We start from the raw sequence: 17,078 nt of genomic DNA on the forward strand, positions 1-17,078 counted from the left end.
GAGGTCACAGAAAGAAGATGAGAGATCTCTCCTCGCTCCTCTTTCTCTCGCGACGCGCATTGATTTAAAAGTTAAAACAACTAATATAAATATTATAAATATGGAAAAATATGTAATTAAAATTAGATTAAATGATTCTTTAAATGATTCTGTTCGCGAACATAATTTTCATAACGCCAAAAGGAATCTTAGCTGATCCAAAGGATCTTTTGCCACGTATAACGTCAAGATATTTTCTGAAAGCTTCTGAAGATATATCGCCCAAATACACGCGCTTGAGAAAAAAAACTAAAGTTATAAAATATAATATATATTTTATATTTAACATTTATAATCTTCGTTCTTCCGATTACAATTAAAAACTGATCAGTTTTTCTGAGAAAACCGATAGTTCTTGCCCGGCATCGGTATTCTCAAGATTAATTGCACAGCATATCACGGCATGGAAGAAATATCTAGTTTCCTTTCTCCTTTCTTGCTTCTCTCCACGTGTCACGGATCTCTCTCGCCGTTCTCCTCGCCCGGTGAAATGACGGTTCCGGGTGCGTCCGTTCCCTCCATCTCGCGAGGAACGTCCCCGTCGCGTCGTTCCTTTCGCCTCTCCTTTCCTTCCCTTCGAAAACACACGCGCGCGCAGAAACGGCAGTGGCCAAAGCAAGAACGGAGCCATATATTCGCAACATGTCCGCAGAAAATCTATGAAATAGTAATGAGACAGTAGTTTCCATCCCTCCTTTCATTCTTCTTACTCATCCAAGTCTTCGGATTTCGAGACCAAAAATTCATAACTTTTAAATTTTCAACGTTCGGATTATCAGCATTTCAGTAACGTGTTATAAAAAATGAAAATTTTATTATTAATATAAAATCTCCATTTTAAATTTAGTGATAAATAATGTTGTCTCGTTTATTTAGCTCGCGCCTTAATGTCAACTCGACAGAAGAGATATCCATCATTTTTTTAATATTAAGTACCTACAGTCAAGTCTCGGCAATTAGATTTTGGCGAAGGAAGAAGTGTTTACGGACATAATGGAAAGTCCCGCTGTCGTTCGGTTTTCTGGAATATACTTTGTAACGAAAACTTAAACCGGTGAGGGCGAAGGGGAACAGGTGAGCGGCCGAGAGAGCCAGACGCTCTCGGAAAGGTGAACGGAGAGAAACGAAGAAACGAAGGGCATTCGGAATGCGCGGTACTGTTATGCCTTACGGTATACAAACAGAACGGAAATTAGGACCAAACGACGTAAAGTCCCGCTGTTCATCGTTTGTTATAATCATCGTACAATAGGATAATCTATTTCCGACAGAGAACTTTCGTTACATTCTCTTATTCTCGCTTTGTCCTCTTATTTAAGACGGTTTAGAATTTCGCAAATTTAAGGTCAAACTGAGTGCTAAATGCTGCAAGTTGACAACTGACAATTCGGTAGTTCCGAATTGAGGCTTAAGAGTTGAAAGCTATAAGGATTAAGAATTAGACCTGAGGTTTAGGACCTGAAATGCGGAGCGCGGAGAATTGGAGTTGAGATTTAAAAGAATTCGAGGACTCGGGAAAAATTGAGGATTCAGAGTTACGGGGGGGGGGGAAAGGAATAAATAATTGAAAATTTATACTTGTCAAACATGTCAAATTACATGAAATCGTCGATGATCACGTTCTTTATCGAGCTCCTGCCACCGACATTTCTACTCGGTGACGTTCGAGAGATGAAATGTTAACCGAAAAACGAGTCGGTCGTTCCGTGAAAAAGGAACGGTCGCACACAATTGCAATCGTTGCGGGGGGAACGTGGGAAGATCATTGATGCAAACCCGGCAACGCGTATGGGAACGCTTTTTACATCGACCGAAAGACATATCGCGCTGCCATAGCCGATTCCTACCATTCCTGTCCTCGATGCGAGTTTCTTTCGGAGAGTAGCGCGCCTTCCACGAAAACGCGAGAGTCTCGAATTGAAATCCGATTCTTCGAGTTTTTAAACAAAATCCAAATCTTTAATAAAGACGCTTGGATACCTTTGATATTCTTGAGGAAAAATTTTTTTCTTTAAAACTGACATAGTGACGTTAGAAACAATATCTTTCTAAAATAATATGTACATATGATAATTATTTGTAATTTAATATATTTTTTTCGGTGTAAGAGTTCGAATCTTTAATATTTTTTAAAATAGCATTGCAAATTTAACATAGGATTCCGTGTAAAATTTTGCTGGTGACTGCAAAACTCTCAAATGAGTTTCTTTCGCATAAATGTGTTTGCCAAGATACAAAGATACAATTTAGATACTGCTAACAATTTTCATTTTTTTTCCAAAGCAAAATTGGATTTCGGTGATACTCTAGCTCAGATAACAGTCAGTCGGCAAGGAGTGAGTCTCGATCTCGTGCCAAATTTTAACTCAGGTCTTCAAGAAAGGTACGGCCCGAATTTCTCTCACCAAGATCCGCAATGCAGATATTTTTTTTCGAGTCTGCGACATTAGACATCGTGTTTGCATCGAGTGTTGTATCGCGGAAAATATTGGAGTCGAAGAAAGATGGTATACTGAAATATCTCAAAGAACAAGTTCATCTTATGGTATACGTAAATTGGAACTCGTTGCGTTTCTCTCCCTTTCTCATTTAATGCAATTCTTCTGCGTCTGCCTCTCTATCTTCATCTTTCTCTCCTTTTTTCTTCGTTTTTCCCCTTCCGACAGAAGTAGACTTAACGTCTCTCGCTTTTTCGAGACAAGGGAATCGATCGGGGAGAGAGAAACCGAGTACCAGAAAATAATTGCGCTCGTGCAATTTTATAAATTCTTGCCTTGCCATTTTATCGATCGAAACTCTTGTCAAACTCGCGGGAAAACTGAGGGCTCTTCTTTTCGCATTCTCTAAGGTTGTCCATGGGTCGATCATGCTTGTTTTTCATTATTTCAAAAATTTATCATGATTAATTTTTATCATAATGTACTACATTTAAATATGAAAATTTAAATTTTCAATAAATTGAACTTCCTCTCTTTCTCTAATAACTTGCATCAAAAATTGCGCATTAAAAAAGACTAAACCAAGATTGAGACAAAATAGAAATATAAAGTACATGAATATGGATTTTCATTGTTCGCGTAACAAAGATAATAAATCTGCTACTAACTCTTTAGTTAGTATGCCATAAGAATTTTCGACGGCACAGTAATTTAACTCGCAAAGCAGAACATTTTCGCGTAACAAGAAATCTCGTATGGTTGAAAGAAAGAAGCAGTATTCTACCTTGTTTTCTCAGATGAAAATATTTAATAGAAAATCGTAAAAGAGCTCAAAAGAAATATTTGCGATGGAGGCAGATAAGAGTATGCCGTATATGCGAGCGTATACTTTTTGCAATGTCAATTTCGGCGACACGTTTTACGCCGCCGAGGTCCCGCAAAAAGGCAGGTAATGAAAGCCATGCGTTTCTAATCTCGAATGTGTTCTCTTGTTCTCAAAAGCGAGACACTGAAAAAAGTCGACCTGACCCTATAGACTTTTCTTCCTCTCTCTTTTTTTTCTTTTTCTTTTTTTTTTTAAAGATCTTTGCTGGACTATGTTCGGGGGTAAAGATGTCCGAGTCGGATTCTATTTACGTTCAACTCGGGAGATGATCCTACAAAAGTAATCCTCGGGCGACAGTCTATACCGTTCCTCGCGGCCGAATCAAATTGACATTTATACCTACATCGCCGAGAAATTCCGGGTTATCATAACAGCGAGGTCCGAGGGATCGCGGCGCGAGAGAATATAGTACTTCGTGCAGAATCCGCCGGTCGTCATGCAGATTTTATTAGTTCCCTTTATCATCCGCATCTCGACGAAGCTAGGAAGGAAACCTAGCGACAGGAGAGGGACGACGAGAGAAAAACTGCGAAAGAAGACAACGAAGGAAAGTCTCTTGGAAGATTCCAGTCCCCTCATCCCCCCCCCCCGCTTAGAAACGCGAAATAACACCGGAATGGGGAAAACGGGGAGGCGAAGGAGAAAGAGGGGGAGCGGTCGTTTCCGTTTGCGTTTTCCCGGAGAAAGAGCCGGTTGGTCGTCGTCTCGAGAACGGTGGCCGCGAAAGGGAAAAATCCGGGAAGAAGCGAGGAGGCGACGCGTCGATAACGTTGGAAAAACGTAAAAGACGCTACGCGGAGAAAGAACCGGCGGATCGAGGAGGCGAGATGAGGAGAAGGAGGAGAGGAAAAAGGCAGCTGGGTCGGTTGGGGAGGGAACGAAACGGAAAGATAGATAGATGGATACAGAGGGGGAAAGAAAAAGCCAGAGGAGAAGAAAAAGAGACAGCAGGAGGGATAGAGCCGGGACGGAGATATAGGAAAGAACGAGGGAAAAGGGGAGGTTGTCTCTCCCTATCGTTGGGGTGAGAAGAAAGAGAGAGAGAGAGAGAGAAAGAAAGAAGGGTGGCGTATAACCGTGGAAGCGAAGGGGCCACGAGAAAATAGCGTCTTAGGCGTGGGGGGAAGAGGGAATGAGTAAATGGAACCAACGCGCGCGGCGAAAGAGGAAAAAGGCCGGGAGAGGGGTGGAAGGAGGTGAGCGGAGGGTCGTGGAAGAAGCGATGAAACGACCGAGAGACAAGAAAAAGGAGGGCGAAGGATGGTGAGAGAGACGGGACGGGTCGTGAAATGGATGAGAAGGGCGAAGAAACGAAGAGAGAAAGAGAGAGAGAGAGAGAAAGAGAGTGTGGTTGGAATTGAGAGGGGAGAGCGGAGAGAAGAATGAGGGTGGTAGAGAAGGTAGGGGGGTAAAACACGAAGAGCGAGTTCGTCTACTCCGCGAATGGCAGAGGGATAGACGGGGAAAAAGAAAAAGGATATGGCGTGGCAGGGAGGCGAGGTGAAATTGGACACAAAAAGCTCGAAGAAAAATTGAGATGAATCGTGGGAGGGAAGATGGAAGGGCGGTTGCCCCCCCCTCCCCCTCCTCTCCCGCGGCAAGAGGGAAAAAACCCGTGCTTCTTCGAGGCTGGCGAAAGAAAATGCGAGCGTAAGGGATGAGAACCGGTCCGCTAACGCTTCGCTTTTTCGATTTCTCTTCTCGATTTTCTCACGGTGCCGCTATCTCTTTTCCCTTAATCTTAGAAACAGGCTGCTTCTACTGCTTACAATTGAAATTTACGCTTGCAACATTTTTTCCTCATATTTTCTCACGTATGTGAAATATAATTTCGGTACAAGTTAAAATATCTTTTTGGAAATCTGACTTTCTAGGGAGAATAATGCCCGAATAGTGCCTATTTATTCTATTAATTGTAAGACTTATTATGACTACCTATTTTGTATATAATCAAAAAAATTAATATGCGGCTTTTCATATCTTCGGACTAGTTATATCTTCCATATTAAGCATCAAAACTCTTTAAAATTATTAAAAACTTCAGAAAAAACTTTAAAGAAAAGTTAGAATTCTCTATTAATTATATTGAAATTCTAAAAATGGAATATTAACTTCATAAATATCTTATAATATTATCCCGTCTCAGAGGATTCCATCATCAGATTATTCTTGCAGAAACGCTCATCTTATACAGTTGAATTCTCCTTTCATTTGCTCTTTCCTTTTTTTCTCTCGAACCTTTGCACGTTTTTAATTTCAACTTCTATTTTAATATAATCCCTATTTTCTGTCATGTTATCCATATATTTATTCCAGTATATAATTACTATATAGCACTTGCGTTTTCTGTTTGCGAAAAATGTAATTTGAGAGATTGAATTCTCTTCTTTTCGCAACACGCGCTCCCTGATCTCTGCTCAGACTCTCGGTTTACCGTCTCTCAGGAAAGCGGCGACTTTCTAACGCGCCCGAAAGATTAGCGTGCGAGCTAACCGGGCCTCCTTCCCTCCTCCTCCATGAATGTTTTTTTTTTTATTATTATCTTCCTCCGTCGTTTCGGTGTCGTGTCGCACACCGAGGAGAGATGCGCCGTTTCCTTTCACCCTCTCGCGCTTTCGTTACATACACACACGGAATCGAGGGAAACGCGCTCGCGTCTCTCGCGATCGCGTTCCGTCGTAAATTCGCAATCTCTCCCGACCGTTTTTCGAGCACGCCGTTGTCCTCCACGGTTCTTCGTCACCATCAGCGGCTTTTTTCGCGTTCCTCCTCTCGCGGGTTTCAGTGAAAGTGACAGGAAAATCGCTCGAGACGGCCGCCGCCGCCGCCGGAGGGCCGTAACTCCCCGGAGAAACCGCGAGCGAAGTGTTTTAGATTCTAACGCGCATCGCATCGAGACCGGAGGGAGTACCTACATTGAGAAAACGTATCGATGGTTGCGATCGATCGCAATGCTCGTCGCCTCGAATTTCCACCGAATGCTCAATATACCGAATTAAAATATCTGAATAATTTAAAAATAGTTTCTTACTGAATATTACCATTTTTTGTTTCAAGATCTACATAATTCATCTTCGAAATACGTGTATAAAATGTATTTACTTATGCACATTTTTTAATATATAAATAATATGTAATTTATGATAAATTATTTATTAATTCCTTATAATTTATCGTAAAGTATAATTTATAACATATGAAAGAGAACATGAGAAGAAATTTATAATTTTTTATTTAAAGCTTGATAACGCTCTTTTATAATAATTTTCACTCTTTCCATCTCTCGTAAAAAATGAAAATCTATAATACTCTCTATAGTTTTGCATTTATTACCGTGGATAAAAAAGTCCTTCTACAATTATGAAATTCAACTTCTCGTTACATTGGGAAATCTAGGCAAATATATTAACATAAATGTGTTTATTACGTACGCAAATTCAAATAACTTGCTAATTTTATTAACATAAATAATTATTTACTCTGTTCTGCCTGCGACACATAGTGCGCAGGAGCGTCGTAAACTTTATACTACTGCGCCGAGTTCATCTCGCCTGCTATCCCGTCTCACTCCGTTTCTTCACGTTGCGTTGCATCCGGTTTTCTCCCGGTTCTCTCTCCGCAGCCGCCTTTAATTGCCGCGTCTTCCTTCTTTCACTCAATTATCCTCCTCAAATCAGCGCGGTTGGCCGTGTCGCAGGGGGCTTAAAACAATGTTCCTCAAAAACTAGGTGAACCACTTTTACGCCGCGCCGCGATCGGATCGCGCCTCGATCTTTCCGGCTATTCGCCCGCGCAAATTATTCCGTCGCGGGTAACACGAGTGGAGTGTAGAACGAGCGATAATCACGGGATATAAGAAGGCGGGATCGTTTTCGTGTAACGCGTGGATCTTCCCGCGGCGCGGTGGTTCACTCGCGCGGATTATTCCGTCGCGGATAAAACGGTGGAGTACAGAGTACGGTGAGACGAGATATAGATGAATGGTGGAATATATAGGAACCACTTTTACGCGACACGATGAAAACGCAATGGGATCTTTACGATCTATTCGCCTCTGCGAATTATTCTGTCGCGAATAAAGAGACGGGATAGAAAAAGGAGGTCGTAAAGCTTCTTGGCAAATGACAGAATTATCGTTATTCCTTTTAGCTGAAAACTGATAAAAGCGGAATCCTTTAAATACCCATATATGCACCATTAAGAGGAACCTTTATAAAACATTCCTGCTTTGCGATATTTAATCTTACAGGTGAAATAAATGTAAAAGGTTGCCTCGCTAAAAAAATCTTGCTATAAGAAAACCTCTGATCTCAGACTATATTTATTTTCGTTTTATTAAAAAAAAAAAAAAATACGAGGATTACGCAATTTATTAAGAGATTCAGCTGCTGGAAGACTCGAGAAGTGTGACACTGCAGCCGAATATGTTAAACGTCTCCATCTATCATTCTCTCACTCTGAAAAATATCTTTTTATCAACTATCTACGGCATATCGATAAAAGTTAAAATCGGAAACGGTAGGAACTCTGTTATTATCGGCTTAACAATCGGCGCTTTTCAGTTTCCCTCCTTCCAATTTGGAAAATTGCAGAGTTGTAAATTACAACGCGAATTGCGACACGACGGATTAGATTAATCGGGAAAAGAAGCGAAAAAGGAGGTCGAGAAATTAACGCCGGACGATCGATTATCGTCATTCTTTCCCGTTATCACGAATTATCAGCGCGTCTTCGCGGTCGGCACGCCAGGTAACCTAATTTCGCGATATCAATGTGCGCACGTACCTGTTACGCGACTCGCGTGTCTATGTGCCGCGCGACACGCACGCATAAACTCGCTGTATAGGCACAAGGCAATCCGCGGCGGCGTTTCGATTTCGCGAATAGATTTCAAACGTACCCAAGTTTCTCCCGCTCGTTGAAAAACCTTGCGAAACGACGTTGTTGCGCTCACCAAAATAACGAGAAAACGCAAGAGATGTCCGACGAAGGTTTTCCCACTTTCGGAAATATCGATACAGCTTAAGAACTTTGAAAAAGAATTTCAGATGTTTAAGCTTTGTGATCCCGAAGTTCAATCAATTAATTTATTCAATCTCTTTAGAATCGGGACTGAAAACGGACAGGGAATTACTTCAACCGGGATTAATTGAGTTACGTCGGGTAACGAGCCTTATACGCGAACTTTGAGAATTCCATTAGTCCTATAATAGCAAACATTCGGAGTAGGTTGAAAGCAAATTTTAGGTGATCCGATTGAAATTAAATGAGCCCCGTTTCTGGAAAACGTTTCTAGAATTTTTCGGAAGTTCGGCACCAATGCTGCGGGGATCGAGGATTCGCCGTTGGTGATTTCTCGCAATAATCGATCACGCACAGGTGAAACAGCACGCGCGCGTACATACTCCGCGAGTATAGATAGAGGTCGGCGAAGTAAGTGCGTCAGGTGCGCTCACGTACGCTCACACATTCGTACGTTACCTGCGAGCGTTCGCAGGTGCGTCCACATCGAGGGCCCTCGAAGGATAGCCGGAGAAACGGCAGATGGTACGAACGTGTGCCGGCCAATGTCAGGTAAAAGGGATGACGAAGGGCGAAGAGAGAGAGAAAGCAGAGAAGAACGGAGTTTGGAAGACGAGGAGTTAGATCGAGAGGAAGCAATATATTTATTTACGCTCTATTTGCACAATAAAATGTGATGTAAAGAAAAATTGGAAAGTCAATATTTACGTTGGTGGCAACGTAGCGTTTTTAAGTAATCGTAAAATTGCGAACTAGACGAGGATCAGATAAGTGAGAATTCGGAAGCTAAAAGCTAAAATTTTATAAAATTGATAGTCAACAATTAAGAATTGAGAAATATTAAGCGCGCGTTGAAGACGATCGCGTTTAGGTGATTAATTTCGAGAAGAATAGATCTTTACAGTTTCTATATAAGCTTCATAAATAGCGACATCGGTAAGGCGTCCCGTGTCGGATCAGGTGCCCCAAGGATAATATAGGAGCGAGAGGTGTCGCGAAGATTTTCTAGGCGTTCTTGGAGCGCGCGGGCGAGCGCGCGAGCGCGAGCGAGCGGATGAAAGGCAGCGCACGAGCGTCGAAACGAGCGCGAGCAGCAGGAGAAGGAGGAGAGCCGGGAGAATGAGGGGAGAGAGAGAAGGCGGCAGAAGGCGCGAGCTTAAAGTTTCCCTGTTATCGGCGCACGTCTAAGCAACTGATAAAAGACCGTGTTCCTACGGACAGATAACGGGGCGGAATGGCCCGGTATAAAGAGTCATAGATAGAGGCAGATAAAGCACGGTCCACGGAACAGGTGAATGTCGCGACGTGGGCAGACCAACGCCCGTATACGTACTCGCGGCGCGTGCCGATCCGCCTGGCGATTCCGCGCGATCATCTTTCTTCGCGTCTTCGCTCGCGCTCCCGATCCGTCGACGGCCAAGTTTCTCGATCGATCGGCCGTCATCGTCGGGATACCTCCTCGGTCGCCTCGTGGTACGCGAAAGTGCATTCCTGGTTTCTTGTGTTCCCGCCGCGCGCTCGCGCGCGCCGCGCTGCGCACCGCAACTTCCGGAAATAACGTCTCCCCCGCGCCCTTTCTTCTTCCTCCTTCCCCTTTTTTCCCTTCGTCGCTTCCGTCATCCCCCCGCGCGCGCCGCCGCCGCATCGCCGATCTTCTTCCCCCTTTCTGTTCCCGTATATCTCTTTTTTCCCCTCTCCGCTCGTCTTATTCCTCTCGTCTCCTTCTCGTTTCCGCAACCCGCGCTTCGCCGCCCCCGCGGCATGCAGAAAACCCCTATACCTACCTATCTACCCTCTGTCTCTCTTTCTCTCTCTTTTTTTCTTTTTCTCTCTCTCCCTCTCTCGTCATCTTTCTTTCGCGCTCGCGTGGATACCGTCCCCCGTCCGGTACATAAAACCTCTTGGAGATATCTTCTCCCGGCGGCCGTGGCGGAAAAAGAAACCCAATATTTCATGGAGACAGATCGTTATTGGGGCGTGCACTACAGGTACTGTCCCGCTCTCTGCGGATCGATCTCTCGTGGCAGAGGAAACGGTACAACGGGGATGACTATCGCGGCTTGGGAAAAAGGCGGGGGGGATACGGGGGCTCTTCTCGTCGTTTCCTATACGGGTCGTCGTCGTCGATGACTTTTCGATGAATCCGTCGACGCGAAGGAAAAGCCACTCGGGGGGGGGGGGGAAGGAAAAAAAAAGCACTTAATCGATCTTTCTATTTTTCTGTTGCAGCGGCGGTATGGCCGGGCAGCACTACTGCCTGCGCTGGAACAACTACCAGTCGAATATGACGTCGGTGTTCCACCAGCTCCTGCAGACCGAGGCCTTCGTCGACGTCACCCTGGCGTGCAACGAGGCCTCATTAAAAGCGCACAAGGTAGGCTGGTGTACGTGTACGGAGAGAGGAAGAGAGAGAGAGAGAGAGAGAGAGAGAGAGGCAGAGAGATAGCGCGACCACGATCAACGGCGCTCGCGGAATCGAACGTCAGACCTCGATCCAAGAAGAACGAGAAACTGCAGCGCCTATGACAGATTATTCCCGGCGTCTCACGCGATAAAAATTGTGAACAGAAAGAGTCCATATTAAATTTAAAAAAAAAAAAGAGAAAATCATATTTAGTACAATATTCGGTTAAAAATATCAATAAATATCTGGCGTCGATTTGAAGCGATGTCTACGTCAGCCATACCTATATGTATAGCTCTGTCTCGATTACTTAAAGTCATCAAGATTGCAAAGCAAGACGCGTAGCGGATAATCGCGCCCGCGCCTCGACCCGGCATCGATCCGCAATCGCTCGCAACATTTTGACACAACCGAAAATATTTATATCGGTGCGTGGCAGCTCTCGAATAGTAAACGCTTTCTGATTCTTAATATCTTGATAGCTAATTGAAACGTCGCTATTTAACTTTGAACGTGGAGAAAACTCGTACGATGGAGCACTTGGTAGTTCCAGCACGTTTTCGAGGAGCAAAGTGGAAATAGTCGCGCCTGCACGAACGCGCTTCTTTTGCATTGCCCGGTACCTACCTCCGCGTGTCGAGATTTAATCGGGATCGTCGACGTGTCTACATGTCTGAAACATTTTTGTTATTTTTTTCTACGTGTTCCAGGTGGTGTTGTCGGCCTGCAGCTCCTACTTCCAGAAGCTCCTGCTGTCGAACCCCTGCAAACACCCGACGATCATCATGCCGCAGGACGTCTGCTTCAACGACCTCAAGTTCATCATCGAGTTCGTCTACCGCGGCGAGATCGACGTTTCGCAAGCGGAGCTTCAGGTGAGTGCGCGAAGAATAAGGTCGATCTTTCGCCGCGTTCGTCGACCGACGACGCGATGCGACGTCGCGAACGACGATTTCTCCCCTCGAGTCGGACTCAAATCCGACTTGAATTCTCGTCGACAAAAGCCGAAACGCGACAATGCCGCTCGAAGGGTATCGATGACGCGAAGCTATAAAATGAGTCTCTTCCCCCCGCTTCTCCAAGTTACAGAATGACTCGTAGCTGATTCTTGTTTCAGAATGTCGCTACTTTATTGATTCCTTGATTATCACGATGAGATTATATTTCCGTTCTCGTACGGCAATTTTTAGGAAGATAAAGTGTCCATTTAAGAACGTATAAAGCATATGTATAATACACAGGAACATTTGGGGAAACAGCTCCGGTGATAATCGTCGTTATCTCGCAATATCTGAATTGCTCGAATCAACACAGTTAAACTTGTAGTGTCAAATTATATTCAATTTGAGTCGTTTTGAACCATTTCTATAAGTCGCCACTGCTCCTACTCAATATATCGTTAATTTAACTAAACCAATGAAGTGTTAAAATAATAAATTTTGACACACATGGTAGTTAAAAACAACATATTATTTAACTCAAGGTATTGATTTAAATTTCATTTCAAATTTTCCTTTAATATTTAACAGAGAAGTATCGCGATGCTAGTGGTCATGGCTCGTAATCATTCAAAAGTGGTACCAGCCGTGACTCTCTCGAAACGCCTGCAGTTGATGTTTCTTCGGGGGGCCCCTGGGTGCATCGCAGGTCCCGAAACGTTCGAATCGCGGTGCGCGTCACGATATTAAATAACGTCGAGCGCGATCGCTTCGTTTTATCTTATCGCGTTATTACGACGCACCGCGAGAATCGTACTGTTATGCGTCTTACGCCGCGAGATCTTTCGCCAAATCGATAGCGGTTCTGCATGGAACGAATACAAAAGCTCAACGAAGAAACGCTTCCCACTGAAATTGATGACATATAAACATTTTACGAACCGATCTCTTCGAATCGCGAATATCTCTGTTTTAATTATCTGCATTTCTTTTTCCTCTGCGTGACTCCGCGTGTTCTCCATGCGATGTTCGCGGAGATGAAACTCGTTCGCGTGCATCGACGTGCTCGAAACCGGCGAGAAAGTACACCGGCTTTTTCTCCTTTTTTTTTCTTTCTCGAATGACTTAAGTGCCTTCGATCCTAGTTCGGATTTTTTTAGCACACCTCTGAAATTCGTACAGCGCGCAGCGGTAAGAGAGAGAGAAAGAGAGATGTCGAGGATACTTTCTCGCCGGAAACCGTCCAGTTACTATCTGGCAATTTCTAGCTAAGGTCTGTAAATATTTCTGAAAGAATCCATTTCAACGTATATTCTTCAAACTCTAACCAGAACCAATAACAAAAGTTGAGGAACTTCTTGATTGATACATTACGATCTTTCGGGATAAACTACGTTTTATCGGACGTAGATATTACCGACATTCAGTTACCGACCTTACCGACCCTTACCGACCAAATAAATCTACAATTCCACGGTTAACCACCATCGTATTGTTACCGACCGCCGGAATCTGCGATTTTCTTGCGGATCCATTTTTGTAACATCAAATGGACTGCAGCCTAGAGCTGGTTATTGCTTCGAAGGCTTCGATATTCGAACTTCGACACTTCGAAGAATCAAAATTATAAATTATCCTCGAAGTTTAACGTGTCTTCAAAGCTTATAAGTTAACTTTGAACTTGCAATGTCGGGTCCGTATTCATTGTCTATTCTTATTGGAAGACTGTCTTAAGTAATGTCTTGACGCTAATACGGCTCTGTGATTAGTTTATGTTTATGACATCTTGGGGTCTGAGCAGAATAGCTGACTTATAATTCTAAGACAATGTTTTATGCTTTAAATTTTTGTTTTTAGTAACACACAATACTGTTTTGTGTTCAGGTCTTACAAATATTAACACTTTGTGCATATACATACAAGACATGAGACACAAGACAGTATTGTGCATTACTATAAACAAATATTTAAACCATAAAACATTGTCTTAAAATTATAAATCAGCTATTCTGCTCAGGTCCTATGATTGTACTTAAAACAGTCCGACTATGAATACCGGCCGAAGAGTAACAGCCTTACTACCGACGGCGGATGTTCGCTGCTTTACCGATTTCCGCCGACAAATTCTCTACTTTACGGTCGGTAAACGGATGTCTCTTGGCCGGTCATATCCCGCTCCGGATTTCCGCTGAATTCGTTCGCGCGGTCGTCGCCGCGTCGCGCGCGCCTCTCGTGCGCGTTCGAAATGCCCGCTTCGGCCGCGGCCGGCCGGCCGGCACGCGCGCGGGTCGCTTTTTCGCGGAGTCTCGGCGATATCGCGCGCCGTCCGGCTTTATCGTCGCGACGTGCGCGCCTGAAAAAACTTTTCCCCGGTCGCGACGCGTCCCCGCGTTCACGAGTTTGTGTGTGCCACGTGACTGTGTGTCTCTCTCGTGCCGCCGAGTGCCGCTCCAGATTTTTCCGCGCGAGAGGGGAAGAACCTAGGTATATCTCGCGGGCGGATAAGATAAGGAGCCATGCGGATTGCCGGCCTACCCAAGGATGTCTCGCCAGTAGATAAGAGGTACGGCGCGCGGCTGCGCTACCCTTCCGCCTCTGGTTTTCTTTCTTTCTTTTTTTTTCTTTCTCGACTCTCTCTCTCTTCGCGAAGATGCGCCGTTTTCGCGCCGACACGACGGCCCGCGATTTATCGCGGCAAGAATGTAACGTGCTTCGTAGGTAGACTCGTTGTTCCAGCGTGATTGTTGACTGTGAGATCGTTTTGAGTAACGCGAGACTCGAATGCGGCTTTATCGCCGCACAAGAACACGAACCATATATTCTTTTATCGTGAGAAAATTGCAGGAAATGCAGGGAGTAGACAGTGACAAGAATTCATCATTCATCAATAATCGCGGCGTAAATTGTCCGTATTAAATTCCGTTTAAATAACGAGCAAATATCGCGGACTGATTGCGTTGAGAATATCGTTATTGAAAATATTGACTAAATTAATATTTGGATCCGGAAACTTTACGAAAATAATTATAATGACGTATCTGGGATGCGTGCGCGCAGCGCATTATCCTTGCGTTTCGGCTTTCGCGCGATAATTTATTTTGCACAATTAACAAATTAGTTTTATATTGTTCCTAAATTATCGAGAATAATTCCCAGCGTTGATTTTATTACGTTATATAGTTATTCCATTCAAGACCACTGTCACCGCGTGGGATTTATTTTGCGAATTTTCCGCGTTGTCGAGGCTCGTTTCTAACTCGATAAGTAGAATTAACATATGTCTGCACGAAATGCTGGAATTTCGTCGAACTTTCGACGATTTATCGCATTCCAGGACGGTATAATTTACTCGTAAACGACTTCTGCGCGCAACCAGCAATTTTTTTGAATTTTATCTCAAATTTGACGAAAGGAGGAAATAAATATGTGCGATATATTAATTGCATTGTAATGTTCCTTTTACAAATTATCGAAATACAATAAATTAATATTCCGCTTTCGCGTACGTATAATTCGTCTAACCTAAAAAAATTGTTTTCGCTTCAATTCTCACGTTTTTTGCCTCCAATCTTAATCCGGGAACGGGCGTCTGAATTTTTTTTGCATAAATGGTCACCTGGGAAACTTTCAGACTTTTACACCCCAATTAAAAATCATTGTTATTAATTACATATTGCATATTTTTGATTATTTAATAATTTATTAATATTTGAGGACAATATGTATACAGATTTAGACAAAACAAAAGATTTAGAAAAACAAAAAAGGCATTAAAATTACTGTGATGTAAACTTCTATTTTTTTTTTATATACTAACGTATAAAAATCACCCCAGCCCCAGGCGCCCGTTCCCGGATCAATCGTCATTAATCTACGATTGTTGATTTCGATGGAGCAATTTTCTCAGATAACACGGTTTGGTCCAAATCGAACCCGATCGTTTCTTCTCGTGTCGCGGAATCGCGAGCCGGGCGCGGAAAACACGGTCGCGACGCGCGATTTATCGGAAAGCCGCTCTCTCGCGGACGGGAGATTATTTTCGCCGTTCCTCGCGTGAAACGAAGGGGACGCTTCGCCGACCCGGCTATTTGGATCGCGCGCGAGACGCGGCCGGACGACGAACCTGCACGGCACCGTGTGTTTCGGGCCAAATTTAAATCTTTCTAGCCGACAAACACGGCCCCCGGGGCGCGCCGAGTCGTCGAATGCACGATCGCGTCGACAAGCGACGTACTTACTCGTTCGTCGCTCCTCGTCGCGATTGATCGGAGAACGAAGCGTCTTTGCGAGAGAAAACCCTCGCGCGAGGAATAAAGTGCCTCGATCTTGACGTTTATTTCTACTGAATTAATTTATCACCGACAAATGAAAGTATCTTGCTCGATGTTTCGTCGGGTACGAGAGACGAGACGAAGCGAAGCGTTCTCGAGCGAGTGTCTGAAAAGAGCCGAGAGGTCCCCGCGCGTGACAAGCAGACCGTAATTCCAGAATTTGTCAACTGGAACCCGGTTCTTAAATCCAGTCCCTCCTTCCCCCCCTAATTCGCCATCGTAAAAATCTTCAAACTCTCCGAAATTCAATTTTCCATCCCCGACTCGCGTTAGCGAGTTTTTGACGTAAAAAAAAAAGAAAAAAGTGGGACGCATTGACAGGATAAACGCCGGATTTCTCAGCGCAATTTTACGTTCGGCCGATATAATATAAACGAGCAGCCCGGTCGCGGACGGGAATTCGAGATCGAGGAAGGAACCTATTTCGCTTTTTCACGGGCGCGATTGTTTGTCGCTCGCGCCTTCTCTCTCTCTCTTTCTCTCCCTCTCTCTTTTTCATTCTCGACGCGGACCCAGCAGACTGTTTGAACCGGGTGATTGAATATTTGCGTCCTGCTGTCGCGCTCCCTCGGTACCTGCGCGCGTGCGAAAACACCGGCCGGTGAGACCCCGCGGTCGCGAAGGATAGCCCCCGACTCTCGTCATTTCGCCGTTTTTACCTCCCTTTTCGCCCCGCTCCGTCAAGCGGGACGTGCCGGCACGCAACGATGCTCGCGCCCGTGATTGGTGCCCCTCGTCGAGGTGCTTACTCGACCCGAAGCCGCGTATCTTGCTCCCAGGATTCGCTCCCGGCGCAATTTCGGCCTGCCCGCCAGCCAGCGACACAAACCGATCGTATCTACGGGGTGTCTCTAAAGCAACGATATATATTCCGAATTTTAATCGAGGCACTGAAGAACGTGGGGAGCGACTCGACGACGTCCCATCACGTTTTGCTCATAGAAAGTACGATACTGCAAATTTATGCATAAAAATGCTAAAATGTTATCCTTGATGTATAAAAATATATCTATTACACGA

At 44.3% G+C, this 17,078-nt stretch overlaps 1 protein-coding gene across 1 annotated transcript in view; it reads left to right on the forward strand.

Annotated features, from left to right (window-relative positions):
* The window catches only part of Psq (pipsqueak), a 53,049-nt gene that overhangs the window by 10,549 nt on the left and 25,422 nt on the right, over window positions 1-17,078 (forward strand). Inside the window, exons 2-3 of the mRNA XM_071777987.1 lie at window positions 10,615-10,759; window positions 11,500-11,664. Of these exons, the coding sequence (XP_071634088.1) occupies window positions 10,615-10,759; window positions 11,500-11,664 (310 nt within the window). The remainder of the gene's footprint in view (window positions 1-10,614; window positions 10,760-11,499; window positions 11,665-17,078) is intronic.

This window comes from Temnothorax longispinosus, chromosome 5 (assembly GCF_030848805.1).
Source record: "Temnothorax longispinosus isolate EJ_2023e chromosome 5, Tlon_JGU_v1, whole genome shotgun sequence".
NCBI lineage: Eukaryota > Metazoa > Arthropoda > Insecta > Hymenoptera > Formicidae > Temnothorax > Temnothorax longispinosus.